The sequence below is a fragment of the Humulus lupulus genome, chromosome 8 (genome assembly GCF_963169125.1).
Source record: "Humulus lupulus chromosome 8, drHumLupu1.1, whole genome shotgun sequence".
Lineage (NCBI taxonomy): Eukaryota > Viridiplantae > Streptophyta > Magnoliopsida > Rosales > Cannabaceae > Humulus > Humulus lupulus.
The window spans coordinates 68570819-68584604 of NC_084800.1; the positions used below are offsets into that span (position 1 = coordinate 68570819).

At 36.5% G+C, this 13786-nt stretch overlaps 2 protein-coding genes across 2 annotated transcripts; one reads left to right on the top strand and one right to left on the bottom strand.

Annotated features, from left to right (window-relative positions):
• The first annotated feature begins 575 nt into the window (after nt 1–575).
• On the top strand, nt 576–3655 carry LOC133797674 (cyclic dof factor 3-like). The gene is made up of 2 exons (XM_062235660.1): nt 576–760; nt 1608–3655. Exons 1-2 carry the CDS (start codon nt 635–637, stop codon nt 2922–2924), a joined length of 1443 nt encoding a protein of 480 aa, XP_062091644.1. The 5' UTR covers nt 576–634; the 3' UTR covers nt 2925–3655.
• Nucleotides 3656–4869: 1214 nt separating this feature from the next.
• Nucleotides 4870–9139, bottom strand: LOC133797676 (probable inactive leucine-rich repeat receptor-like protein kinase At3g03770). Its single transcript, XM_062235661.1, has 7 exons — nt 7540–9139; nt 7292–7422; nt 6556–6796; nt 6029–6231; nt 5889–5935; nt 5663–5774; nt 4870–5489 (listed from the first exon to the last, which is right to left on the bottom strand). Exons 1-7 carry the CDS (start codon nt 8921–8923, stop codon nt 5241–5243), a joined length of 2367 nt encoding a protein of 788 aa, XP_062091645.1. The 5' UTR covers nt 8924–9139; the 3' UTR covers nt 4870–5240.
• Nucleotides 9140–13786: the final 4647 nt, after the last annotated feature.

Sequence of the window (13786 nt, forward strand, 5' to 3'; positions counted from 1 at the left end):
TTTAAATAGACAAGTTACCAAAAATAAATTAGGAAATTTAACTAAGAATAAAATACACTTTGATAAAGATAATTATTCTTACTAAAAAGAGGCACTTACCCAAAATAAAATATATTTATTATAAAAATATTATCAATTTTAGAATTTTACAATGTTTCTTACCAAACCCCACCAAAATCTTGCTACCATGGCATGAAGATCGAGACAGAGACTTAGGCAAGCTAAAAACATTCTTATATATTAATGTAGGATTGATTTTGTCAAAACAAAAAAAATTAATATGAAATTATTGATTTTTTTTATGTCAATCAAAACATAACTAAGATAATCATGTAGTCCCATTTTTCTGCCATTTCTCGAAGAATTTATTTATTAACGCAGATATGTTGATTGATTTTGTAAAACAAAACTAAAATATAGAATTTATTATAGACATTTTGGGAGCACTACAGGGTTCAATGTATCTTATCCAAAAATAAATAAATAAAATATACATATTTGATTAATTGACCAAAATATAGAAAATAAGTGGCTGTGCGGATGGGGCATTAGTGGCAAAAATAAAAAGTGAGTCTTTTCACTTTTTGTGGAAAAGTGGAAAAGTGAAAGTGCTAACCTGAAGTGAAAGCACGCAATGTCACTCTCTCAATCTCAACTCAGAGATCCAGCCATTAAGCTCTTCGGTAGGAATATTCCGTTACCGGATTCCAACTCTTCTTCTGAGACCTCCCACTCCGACTCTCCGCATTCTCAACTCATGGTACCTCTTCAATTTTATATTTTTTATCATTTTCCATTTTCCTTCTCACAACAAATTTAACTCGACTATGATTTTATATTCTCACTATTTTGATTGCTCAACTCCCGAAACCTTCTTTTGAATCTTTTTCCTTTTCTTTTTCTGTTATTCTTTTTAATTCTTTTGTTCATTTGGAAATCAATTTCCCCGTTCTTTGGAATCTGGGTTTTAAAGCATCTAGCTTTTGCTTAAGAGCTCTTATCTATTGGCAATTCATTTGCTGTAAATATTTTTTTGATGAGAACCCATTGAAGTTTCATTCATGCACACATTATGTTTTTTTTTTAAATATTTTTAGTGAACTTAATAGGGTTTGTAAGTTTAGTAGTTAAAACTTTATCCTTAGTGGGTGCTAAGATTTTAGCTTGTACTTCCATATCAGCACCTGAAATATATAGAACAGTGGCTAATTAGGTGCACAAGAATGAGAACAAATATACGGCTCAAAAGCCAATGAATTCATTTCTAAGCTACTTGTTAATACTTGCTTCAGACCTGCAATAACAGTGTGTGATGATGTGTGTTGAACTTGGTCGAATTTTTTTTGGACAATTTAAGCAGCATTTCTAAATAGTGCCACTTTGTTCTGTTAAGAGAAGTCTGAACATATTAGGAACATGGTCAGCTTCTCTGCCCATGGTTTGTAAATACTTTATTTTGTCATTTTTGAACATTCCCTATTTGTGGTTGATGCTGTTATTGAAGTTTGAACTACAAAGTATTCCAGATGCTTAATCTAACATATCAAGCAGACAGAAACTTTTGGGCTATATGATATTTAGAAAACAATGAGTTCTTAAATTTTCAGGACGAATGTCGAGAAGAAGCAACAAAATCAGAAGTAGAGGATACTGAAGAAAGGTGTTGTGAGCATGATAGTTTTTCAGAATCAAATGGGAAAGGAAACAGTTACCAAAATCATGTCCAGGGGAATGAAGTAACTTGTAACCCCGAAGAAAACCAAGGGGATGAAAGTGATAGAAGTATCAAAGAGAAGATTTTGAAAAGGCCCGACAAGATTCTTCCTTGTCCTCGCTGTAACAGCTTGGAAACAAAGTTTTGCTACTTTAACAATTACAATGTTAACCAACCAAGGCATTTTTGCAAGAACTGCCAAAGATATTGGACAGCCGGGGGTACAATTAGAAATGTTCCTGTGGGTGCTGGACGCCGCAGGAATAAGCATTCATCTTCGCAGTCTCATCAGGAAACAACAAATGATTCAGCAGTAGTAGTTACACAAATTGACTGCCATAACGTTACCAGCAATCAGTCTCCATCATTCAATAGACTTCCTGCCTCTGCCAGACTTGACAATGGGATGGGGGAAGGGCTAAAATTTAGTTCGGATACTCCTTTGTGTGAATCTATGGAAGCCAAGCTTATCATCAAAGACCAGAAGAGAAGTGATATAGAATCTGCTACTTTCAGAGATAGCGAGGAGCTATCCTTGTCCAGCAATTCCTCGAATGCCCCTTCTTCACATGATAGCAGTTGTCTGAGAATAGAAGACAACAGCGCTGATCACACACATCCAATGCAATGCTATCCTGTTCCGCAATGGGCTTATCCTTGGAACCCTGGTTGGAGTGTTATGATGGTTGGACAAAATGGAAGCAATCCCAATCCTTCTAATGTAGGTGCTTTGCCTATGGTGTCAGTTCCCGGTTTTTCAGCACCAAATACCCCTTTTCCATTTGTCCCTGCCTCATATTGGGGTTACATGCCAAGCTGGGACGCCCAAAACTGGACTCAGCCGTTTAGATACGCTGGTAGCCGGTCACCTTCATCTTCCACAGTCAACACTAGCTGTTCAAGTAATAGCTCACCAACCTTGGGGAAACATTCAAGAGATACAAATATGCAGGCAGAAGAAAAAACAGAGCAGTGCCTTTGGGTACCGAAGACATTGAGAATTGATGACCCAGAGGAGGCTGCAAAAAGTTCGATATGGTCTACGTTGGGTATTAAACCTGATAAGAATACACCTATCATGAGAGGTGGTATCTTTAAAGCCTTCCAACCCAAATCAAATGCCAATTCACATTCATCGGATGCTGATCAGGTTTTACAGTCAAATCCAGCAGCTCTTTCTCGCTCTCGTTCTTTTAAGGAGAGCACGTAAAACTCCCTTGTGACATGGGAGTTTGTCTGTGTTGTTTGTCTACCTGTTGTGGCGGTGCTGATTGTATAAATACACAGTGACATTATTCTTTTTGTCACACCTACAATCAAATTTAGTAAGGTTTTGAAGGCAAATTTTACAGAAGCTAATTGAAAGAACTATCAGATGTTTTTGGATTTTCATAATAAAGGGTAATCAACGTCTTCTGTATAGTGACTCTGGAGAAAAATGGTAGTCATTATACAGAAGATGCAGTGCATTACACATTTCACCTTTTACAAAGAAGATAGCTTAAATCTAATTGTCATTGACACGGTGATACTTTTATTTGAAAGTATATTCCAAGCACAAAAGGTGGAACAAAGAATGGCAAGTGAACTCATTTGGTCAACTAACTCAGAGACTACATAATTTGTGTTTCAAGTTTGACTCCATGAGCTTAGGAGAAAGAAACAAAAATGGATTTTCCAAGGAAACTATGTAATGTGAATGATTTTTCCACGGTATGCATCCTGACTTCTAGCAGTTTAGATCAAAATACTAGTTGTTTTTTTTTTCACTTTCATTTTGGCAGCCAAAATTTTAATTATGTTTAATTTCTCACTTGGTCTCGCTCTTGCCCTTGGTGCTTGTTCAAAGGTTAAATTTTCATTGGTTTGTACATCTGATGTGTTGTTGTAATTAATGGCTAAGCATTTACCCATGAGAAATAACAACTTAATATTTGTCAATATTGTTTCTGGCAAAAGAAGCCAGAAGATCCTGCAATTGAGTATGATATTGATAGGATATTTGTCTAGACACTTCTGCAAGATATTAGGAATAGGACCACATCTCAAATCTCATCGCTCTAAACTTTTGAGGTTTATTATTGGTTATTATATCTATATAAACTTGGCGATTAATACATACCTTTTGCTCTCACACTCCCTCAACCCCAGAAAAAGTGAGAACAAAAAGTGCTCGCATTGCATCTTACCCTGAGAAGAGAGAAAGATAACTACTAATTTTAGAGATAGAAGAAGGAAAATACATATAGTTTCTACTAATGGTTAAGATAACATTAAATTCAAGCATTTGTTTTGCCTTGATGACAAGAATGGAGGGTGTACGTAGAGTTTAAGATAGGCTGCAGAAAGTTTCTTAAAAAGACTGCTGCACAACCAGGACTATACTGCAGGTATTGTGTTAAGTGTAAACTTTTTTTCTTATTATTTGGTGATTGCTCTTGATGTCTACTTAATCTGCTCTCACTCATTTGAGATGAGCATATTTGGCGGACACTACTATAAAGGGAACTCTATTATTGTACCATGTAATATTACTCAAAATGTGAGGAGACAATTTTGAGTTGAGATAAAATAAAATATTGAATCAAGTTGAGATAAGGTCCCACATTTTGGTCTCATTCTATTACTTTTCCCATTTCCCATAAGTTAAAGTTTCATGGTTTTTGCTATATACGTTTTCACATTGTTCAATGAAAATAGGTCCCACATTTTTGTCTTCTTTGTACTATATGTTAACCTTAGAATATTGTATGACCCATATTTATATATATTTTTTTTTTGTTTTGTTACTTGTTTTTATTTAATCCCGTATTTTAATACAATGCCACATGTTATCTAATCTAATTCTAAGCAAGAATCTAGTCCAGCCTTCCTTACCAAACGAGCCAGTGCATATTATGATGCGATATTTGAACAATAGCCAGATTTTTGTACTTTTAATTCTCACAATTCCAGCAAAGAAAGAAGGTATGAAAATCTGGTGTCTTGAACAATATTTGTAGGTTGCAGCAGGTATGCATTATCTAATGAATTAGTAGTAATTCTACTTTGTGAAACTATGCCACCAAGCAAAGGGCATTCTGCTTTTTTTGGTGGAATTCAATCTGAGTGGAGTGTGATGAGGACCATTGGAACTTTGTCTACTAGAAACTATGAAAGACTCAACTCTTCAATGCTAGATTTCTTTGCGAGGAGACGAATACATTATGGACAATGTCTACACCATTTGTTCATTATGTCAGAAATTTGTGGCAATAGACAGAAGCAAAAGACCTAGGCTTTCAAAAAAAGAAAAAACTCTTCTATATTATGCAAGCCTTACACTTCTCCCATGTATGTATAGATATATATTATATAGATAGATAGATATAGAGCTAGACCATCTATAAGGAGAGGGGGAAAAAATAGAACACCACTTGTAGAGCTTTACTTTTACACCTTGTATAATCTACTGCTACTGGAGTTGGCACACATAATTTACTGTTTTTTAGTTGGTAAGATAGCAAAGTTGGCAGTTGGAAATTTCTCAGGACAGTGCTCCAAGTGACTCGTGGCTGTTCATGGAGTCTCCTCGCCCTGAGTTCTGAACCTGAGCTGCAAATTGCAGAGTCCAAAGAATATCTTCAATGGAAGGCCTTTCAGCGGGCTCACTCGACAGACACCTCACACATATCTCCATCATTGTCATCAGTGATTCATTGGAGCATTGTTTGTGCACTGCTGGATCAGTGATGCTCCTTCTACCGGTATCGTCGGTTGTTATGCTTACTCTCATCTGCAAGTGGGTAGAAAAGAATTCCCAGCTTTAGTTAGAATGGGTACGAAAACTGTATGCTAATATCACTAGTGGGATTAGTTATGAAACTTCTGCATATTTATGGGGTTTGTTTCAGTCAGATAAAATTAAGAAACTACATTTTGCAATGGCTATATAAAGACAACACTCACAAGGTCTTTTAGAGAACCAACTTCATCGTAGAACATGACAGGCCTTCCCAGAATGATCTCTAGTAAGATAATTCCTATGTCAAAGACATCATTCTTATCCTCATGCTTCACCCTGCAAAAGGATAAATTAAACAACGATAAGACATTGGCCTACTAAAGCATGACTTCTGCAATTTTTTTGGAATGAACTTGCTATCTTTTTGTATATAAATGTAGTTGTTCTTACCTATCTTGAGCACTTCCTTTTGTTGTGGAAGAAACTACATTTCCCACCTGAAAGGCACATAAAAGCAATAAGCAAGCAAAACAACTTGGAGAAAGCAAAGTTATGTCTTTATGTCAAAACTACTAAGTTTCTTGCCATACCATTCCTCTGTTTTCAGCTACAAGTGGAAGGTTATAACTACCGATCTTCACATGAAGATTATGATCCAACATGACATTTGTTATCTTCAGATTATTCGAGTACACTCCAGGAACAATCCCGGTGTGCAGAAACTGAACGCCTTTTGCAACTCCGATAGCAGCTGCAATTCTCTGTGTCCAATTGAGTTTCTGCCCTTGAGTAGCTGCCAAACTAAACCAGTTAGGACACAACTTGTCCAATTTCTAAATGTCAAGAATAATTCAGTTGGAGATTTCTATAATAATAATTGATAGAAAAACAGAGATTGAGATTGAATAACCAACTGGCATGAGATGGAGTAAGTACCATAAACTTCATGCTGAGAACGATCAACATAATGTGTTCAGAGTTTATAGCATAAACTAAAAATCAAATTTTGAGCTCACACAGAGTAAAATGGAAGTTCCAAATTTGATTCTTTCATGGGTACATGTTTGTTATGGCATAGATAAGAAGATAAGAAGATTGTTATGGAAAATGACTTAACCTGAGATGCAATCTCTTAGAGTTCCATTGGGAGAAAACTCAAAGACAAGAAAAACTCTGCTGACACCTGAATCATCAAGTTGGCACTCCAAGCAGTGTCCTAGAGCACTAGTTAAATGGCAATGTCTTAGTTTCGAAATCATCTCAAGATCGTGAGTGTAGGCCTGTGGACTGCGCCTTTTTTTCATTTCCAAGCTTCTAATCGTGACGAGTGTTCCATCACAGAGCTTGCCCCTGTACATCTGGAGCAAAACTTGTTTTGTGAGACAGTAAAATCATTCACAATACTCGGTCAGAAATACTTGAGTTGTTTTATGGTGTTTTGATAGAGTTACTAACTGAGAATTACCTACTCCTATGGGATTAAGAATTGAGAACCATAACATTTGTTTATCAACAAAAATGACAAATTCGTAACCACATAGCATCAAAACACTGATGGTCACAGTTACAAGATTCTGGACCTATAAATCAATAGATACACAAAACTGTTACTCTTTATGATATAAATAAATAACAATGCAGTATGTTTGTATGCACATAAATTTGTGTTTAATATCCGGAGATGAACCAAAATGGGCATAATTACTGTAATGCAGTTTATGAACACTAAAAAATGTTGCAGAAATGTGTATAATTACTGCAAAAGAAGAATATCTGGTCTGGTGTAATAAAAACAATACTATTCACAAAGAAATTGTGCTTTATAGTGAGATTCAAGTGTGTAGAATTCTCACCTGACCGTTTGGACTTTCACCCATCAAAGTTGAAGGGTCGAAGTTATTAGTAGCTTCCATGAGCTCCTCCAAAGAGAAAGTTCTATAAGCAGGAAGTGAAGCTCCCAACTTCATTGTCTCTGATATATGTTCTGCACAAAGTAAGATAAAAAAGAAGAAGAATCAACATTAAAAAGGGAGAAAGAAAAACAGTTGAAAGTAAAGCCTTTTCCATCCCCAAAAAGAAAAAGAAAAAGAGTACAACTTACTAGCATTTGAAAGTAGTTGAGCTGTGTTCACTGTTGAAACTCTCTCTGTAATCAACGTTGTAGAAGGTTTTTTCGGAGTGTACTTGCCATATTTTTTCTTAACAAGAATGGAAACCACACCAACAGCCGCTATCGCACCAACTATCCCACAAGCCAAAGTAGGTGCTAGAACTGGTTTATTATTTGGAGTCTTGGGCTTCTCTCTTCTTGGTATCACTGCCACAGCCAGAGCTTCCTTATGGCAGAACTCAACAGGGTGCTGCTGTTGTTCCAGATCATTATCATGACCGTGATCATTCAACAAACAGTTTCCGGAATACAAAACGACGCCGTTCTCCGGAGGCAAAATCAGACAAGAAGGTAGCTTGCCCACCAAGTAATTTGAGGACAAATTCACAAAAGCAAGACCAGAACTACAAGTCATATTCTCGGAGAGCACTCCGGTGAACTTGTTTTCTGAAATATCAAGGTAGGAAATTGAAGGCAGGGACAACAAAGATGGAATGAATGGCCCCACGAATCTATTCATGGAAATGTCAAGCTTCTGAAGCAGATAAAATGAGGTTATATTAGCAGAGATGCCTAAGCGAAACCTGTTCTTTCTGAGCTTAAGTGTGACTAATTTTCTGGGCAAATATGGAAAGTAAGGTCCAAACTGGTTATCTTCAAGATCAAGAATCTGCAAGTTTGTTAATTTTCTAAAGTCGGGGATTGACCCAGAAAAGTTATTCTCTGATAGAGTGAGAACCCGGAGATTCCTTAAGGTCCCCAATGAATTTGGGAGAGACCCAGTTAGCAAATTGTGCTTCAAACTCAGAACAGTCAGCATTGGGAGTGAGTTGAGCCAAAATGGGACAGGCCCAGAAAAGTTATTGTGGTCGAGTACAATAGTCTGAAGATTTCTCAAATGGAGAAGCTGTGTGGGAATGGCGCCATGGATGTAGTTTGAGCTAACATTGAGAATCTCCAACGAAGATAAATGGCCTATACTACCAGGCAATGGGCCCCAAAGACCGAGAGAGACCAAGGAGAGAACCTTCAACGTGGTGAGCTTGGCCAGAGCAGTAAAGAAAGAATGCATGGAGAAATCTCGAGAAAGAGGAGGGAAGTCATTGTTACCGATAATGTGGAGCTGAGTTATGTCGTTCTCATAACAAACGACAGTGAAGAATGAGGTTGGCTCAATGTTGCAGAAGTCTGTGTTGTCGTTTCTCAAGCTGTCTAGAGCAGAGGGAAAGTTGAGATACTGTTGGATTCTGAGAAGGGATTGAGACTGAGGGAGGTCTAGTTGGTTTGAAGGTTGGACTAAAAGAAAAGCCATTAACAGAGGAGGAAGAAGAAGAAGAACAGGAAAAAAGACTGGTTTTTCCATTGCTATTGCCATTGAGAAGACCCCCTTAAAGGAACCTTTCTGCTCTATATCATTTAAGAATCATGGTTGTCATGCTTTTCTTTTTCTGTGAAGACTTTGGTTCTTGGGAAGGCAGTGGCATTGGCAATGGCAATGTTAAATTATGTGGTCACAGAATGAGTTCACGGGTTCACCTAGAAAAAGAAGCAGGAGAAAACAGAGTCAGGAAGAAGCCATTAGCCATTAGCCATTTGATGTGAGGATAAAATTGGAAAAGCGTCTTATACATATGCCACAGAATTGATTCAACGTGTGTCTGTCTATCTGATCTCTCTGACTTGTTCATTTCATACCAATAAAGAATGTCTCGAATCGTCACAAATGGACAAGTCTATATAATGCTGTTCACTTTTGTATTCAGCTTCTTTTACTCGAACGATTACACAAATATGCATAATGAATATAAGCTCTGAAATGTCAGCATATATTACCTTACACCGTAAAAAGACTAAAAGAGTTTCTTATTAAAGGGATAAGACATTTATTTATGAAAACCGTACGTGAAGAAGTTGAAGATGATTCTTTGTGTTCAACTAAACAGTAATAATAAATGCACTTCATTACAAGTCGACCTACGTTTTGGGTTATTTGAGTTTTGTTCATTGAGGAGTGATACGGTAAATTTTATGTTTTATGTTGTTTTTTTGAGAGGTTGAGTTAGTTTGAAAAGTATTGACTAAGTTAAAGATGGCGCTGATATTAAATTTGTGTATAAAAATGTTTACTTTATTTTTAAAATATATAAAAGGTATAAACTAAACATAAGAATAAGCCTATTTTTATCTCTGAAAACTTATATAAATAAATGGGATTTTTTTATTGTTGTAGATACAAAATTCTTCCACCAAAATTTTTAAATTTTTTTAATAATTTACAATATCAAAAATAAATTTGAACTAAAATATCTTGGGCACCTTAAATTATTAAAAAAAATTCAAAATTTAAAAATACTGTATGTACAACTAACATCGTCATGTAACAAAAACTCTAACATATATTTTTGAAGACACAATTTAACTAAAGTGATTAAAATAGGAGTTTGTTGTCTAATTATTTAATTAGGATATGTAATAGTTGAAAACTAATATGAAGATTCGTTGGTCTCGTGATGAAATCAATGTCTATCTTTATAGGGTCCAGTACACTAATAAGTTACCTTTTATAGAAATCATGTCTCTCCTTTTATTTCCATATTAATTTCTATTCATGCCCCAATAGACAATAGTTTTTGTTATTATCCCTTTTTCTTAATGGTAACCCTTCCTACCCTACCCTACCCCCTATATATATCATGCTTCTTCCAAGTTCTATTGTTTTTGTCTTTTCTTTAAAATTTTAATTCTATTTTTATTCTTGTTGTTGATAACTTGATACTCCAAAATAATTAGTTTAGTTTCTGGGTACGGTTAAAGATGATAATGTTTAAAGAAGACTCATCTCACTCGCTTCCCATAAAATTAGCAAAATCAAAAATAATAATATACACACTCAGGTACTATAATGTTATTAATATTTTATAAGTAAATTGGCAAAATAGTCTTTTTTTTAAGTTATTTTGTGTCTTAATTTTGATAATTCTTTACAAATTACTCTTTATCTAAAAATTTGGACTAATTCTCTAAAATTCAACTGATATTTTACAAAAAAAATTATTAAAATTAGGACAATATACAAAATGACTTAAAAAATAAAATTATCACTAGGATGTGTAATATTTTGAGGTACATTTTATGTCCAAGTATCATTATTTAAAAATCAACCGTGTACGTACTTTTTTAATGAGAATAGTGTATGCACTTACTTTAATGAGAACTAAAGCAACTAAGCATAATAAAATATATCACTCATAAATTTTTATATTTTTATGCACCTTTTTTAAAAAAAATGGTGCAAATTAAAATTATCTATTAATAAATATTTGCTTTTAAAATGAGAAATTTGAGAAATGATGCATTAAATGGGGTACTGTAACAAAATTATTATAGTCACTCTATACATATCATATTGGTCTTATTGTTTTCCTTAATTCCCAAAATACCTCTGGCATTTGTTTTCCACATTCTCTCTATCTTCTCTTGGTCTCTCTCTATTCTCTCTCTCACTTTCTTAGTCCTGAAGGAAAACAACTCTCAAACTCAATTTAATCCATCAGAACCCAAGCAAATTGGAGAAGCATTGTCTTCCACGACCATGACCAAGCATCTGTGGCTCGGATATTGTCGGAGTTGACGATCCGAGAAGGCAAAGGAGAAGATCGTTGAGCAAACAGGAGGAAACAACCCCAAAGAAAGTGAAGGTGAGGGATTTCTTTTTTAATTTGCAATATGTGTATGTGCCTGGTTTTTTTGTTGATTTTTGTTCATAGGATAAATCGGAGCTGATTTTAGCATCTACCTCGATAGGACTTGATGATATTAGACTTATGGCTGATTTTAGCATCTGCCTCGATAGGACTTGATAAGACTCGATGATATTAGACTTATGGCTGAATTTTGACATCTGTCTCGATAGGACTCGATGATATTTGGCATATGACTGATTTAGCATCTGCCTTGATATGACTCGATGATATTGCATCTGAAAAAAATGTAAAACAATCTGGTAACTATCGAGTCCAACGAGGCCTATCGAGACAGGTGCTCAAATCAGTCATATGCCTAATATCATCGAATCTTATCGAGTCCTGTTGAGTTCTATCGAGGCAGATGCTAAAATCAGCCACAAGTCTAATATCATCGAGTTCTATCGAGTCCTATCGAGACAAAAGCTAAAATCAGCCATAAGTCTAATATCATCGAGTTCTATCGAGTCATATCGAGTCCCATCGAGATATATGCTAAAATCAGCTATATCCCTAGAATATCATCGAGTCCTATCAAGTCCCATCGAGGCCTATTGAGGCACAATCAAATCCATAACCTAACATATACTATCGAGGTGCATAAAAATCTTGAAAAATAAAACCTAGATTTCTTTATTCCCCAGCCCTGATCTATCCCATGAACAAAAATTAACAAAAATACCAGGCACATACACATATTGCAAATTAAAAAGGAAAACCCTCACTTTCACTTTCTTTGGGGTTGTTTCCTCCTGTTTGCTCGACGTTCTTCTCCTTTGCCTTCTCCGATCGTCAACTCCGACAATATCCGAGCCACAGATGCTTGGTCGTGGTCGTGGAAGACAATGCTTCTCCAATTTGCTTGGTGTTGACTGTGATTTTAGCCAACGACGTAAGAACGTCAAATACGACAAGCCTTCAAGAGAATATAAACGACAACAGACAGTTTTAATCAACAAAAGTAAATAACACGAGATTTTTATAGTGGTTCAGCCCCGATAGTCGGTAATAGCCTAATCCACTTAGAGATTTTATTACTATATTCACACTCAAGATCAGATGAACCAATGTCAACTGAGTTTCTTCAGTGCAAATATTCCAGAACAAAAAGGGGTTCTCTCCAGAAAAACACACGTTCTCTCTCTAGAACACAGATTCACTCTTAATTTTCCCAAAAGTCCCGTTACGTTCCTCCCAACCCTCTATTTATAGGCCTGGGATTCTCAACTGATATCCCCTTTAGATAGGAATATTTTATTATTCATCTTATATTTATATTACAAAAAATGTTTACAATACAACTGATTCCTCAATTTAAGTGAGGAGTGAGAGATTCTCGGATGCTTAGACCAATTCTTGCCAAAGTCGTTCAAGGATTTTGACGTAGTCTCACATGCATGTTGATTACTCCTTCAAGCTTTCCGTGGACCAAAGATGGTATATGCAGGACTCTCCTCGGACATGGGGTCATGCAAACTTGGCTCTCCTCAGACCGAGGTAGTTCGAGCCAACTTCCTTGGCACCTCACCTCGGGTAGGTCCGAGGCAATTCTCTTGGCCTCTTTCCTTGAACAACTTTGAAGCAACCTTCTTCATGACATGTCCGATCGGACATGATGATGACCTTCTCCTCGGACCAAGGTGGTCCGAGGCATCCTTCTCATGCTTTCTCCTCGGACCAAGGTGGTCCGAGCCAACCTTCCCCCTTTTTCTCACCTCAAACAAGCCCGAGCATACCTCTTCCATGGCATGTCCGATCGGACATGATGTCCTTCTCCTCGGACCAAAGTGGTCCGAGCCACCCTGACTGGCACTTCACCTCGGACAAGTCCGAGGCATCTCTCCTCTTGGCATCTTCAACTATGTCCGATCGGACATGATGTAGCCTTCCCTCGACTGAAATATAAGTCCCAATCCTTGGCTTGCATGGGACCTCTTTCCCTTAGCCTTCTTACCTCGGACACAACCGAGCCAAATGCTTGAGAGGCTCCCAAGCCAAGGTTCGATTGAACCTCCTGCCTTTATCCCTCAAACCAAAATCCAAACCCCTCCTTCAATCTTCTTGGACTTGGATTCAAACCAATCACTTGGGTCTTCAAACTGGGGTCTGAGCCAAGCACTCCTTAGGCCAAATATTCTCCTCGGTCGGGTGTATTTGACTTGACTATGCATCTCTCAAGCAGTCCAACTTCTTAACTGATGTATTGGGCTATTGCTAAGCTAGATCACCCAACTAACTCATGCCATGTGTTAATTTTATTGCCAAATCATTCTTTTCAAATTTTTGGGATAATACTTGGGTTTAAGGATTTTTTCCCTTTGGGACTAAGAAAGTGAGAGAGAGAATACAGAGATACCGAGATAACATAGAGATTGTGGGAAACAAATGCCAGGGGTATTTTGGGAACTAAGGGAAACAATAAGACCAATATGACATGTATAGAGTGGCTAGAATAATTTTGTTATAGGACCTCATTTAATGCATCATTTCTCAAA

Bases quoted from the DNA above. Each gene is read 5' to 3' on its own strand.
- LOC133797674 (XM_062235660.1), top strand. From the start codon at position 635: ATGTCACTCTCTCAATCTCAACTCAGAGATCCAGCCATTAAGCTCTTC. The intron at 761-1,607 runs GTACCTCTTCAA...TTAAATTTTCAG, and splicing joins CTCCGCATTCTCAACTCATG to GACGAATGTCGAGAAGAAGC.
- LOC133797676 (XM_062235661.1), bottom strand. From the start codon at position 8,923: ATGGCAATAGCAATGGAAAAACCAGTCTTTTTTCCTGTTCTTCTTCTT. The intron at 6,797-7,291 runs GTGAGAATTCTA...GTTTTGCTCCAG, and splicing joins GTGAAAGTCCAAACGGTCAG to ATGTACAGGGGCAAGCTCTG. The intron at 6,232-6,555 runs GTTAAGTCATTT...TTAGTTTGGCAG, and splicing joins TCTAAGAGATTGCATCTCAG to CTACTCAAGGGCAGAAACTC.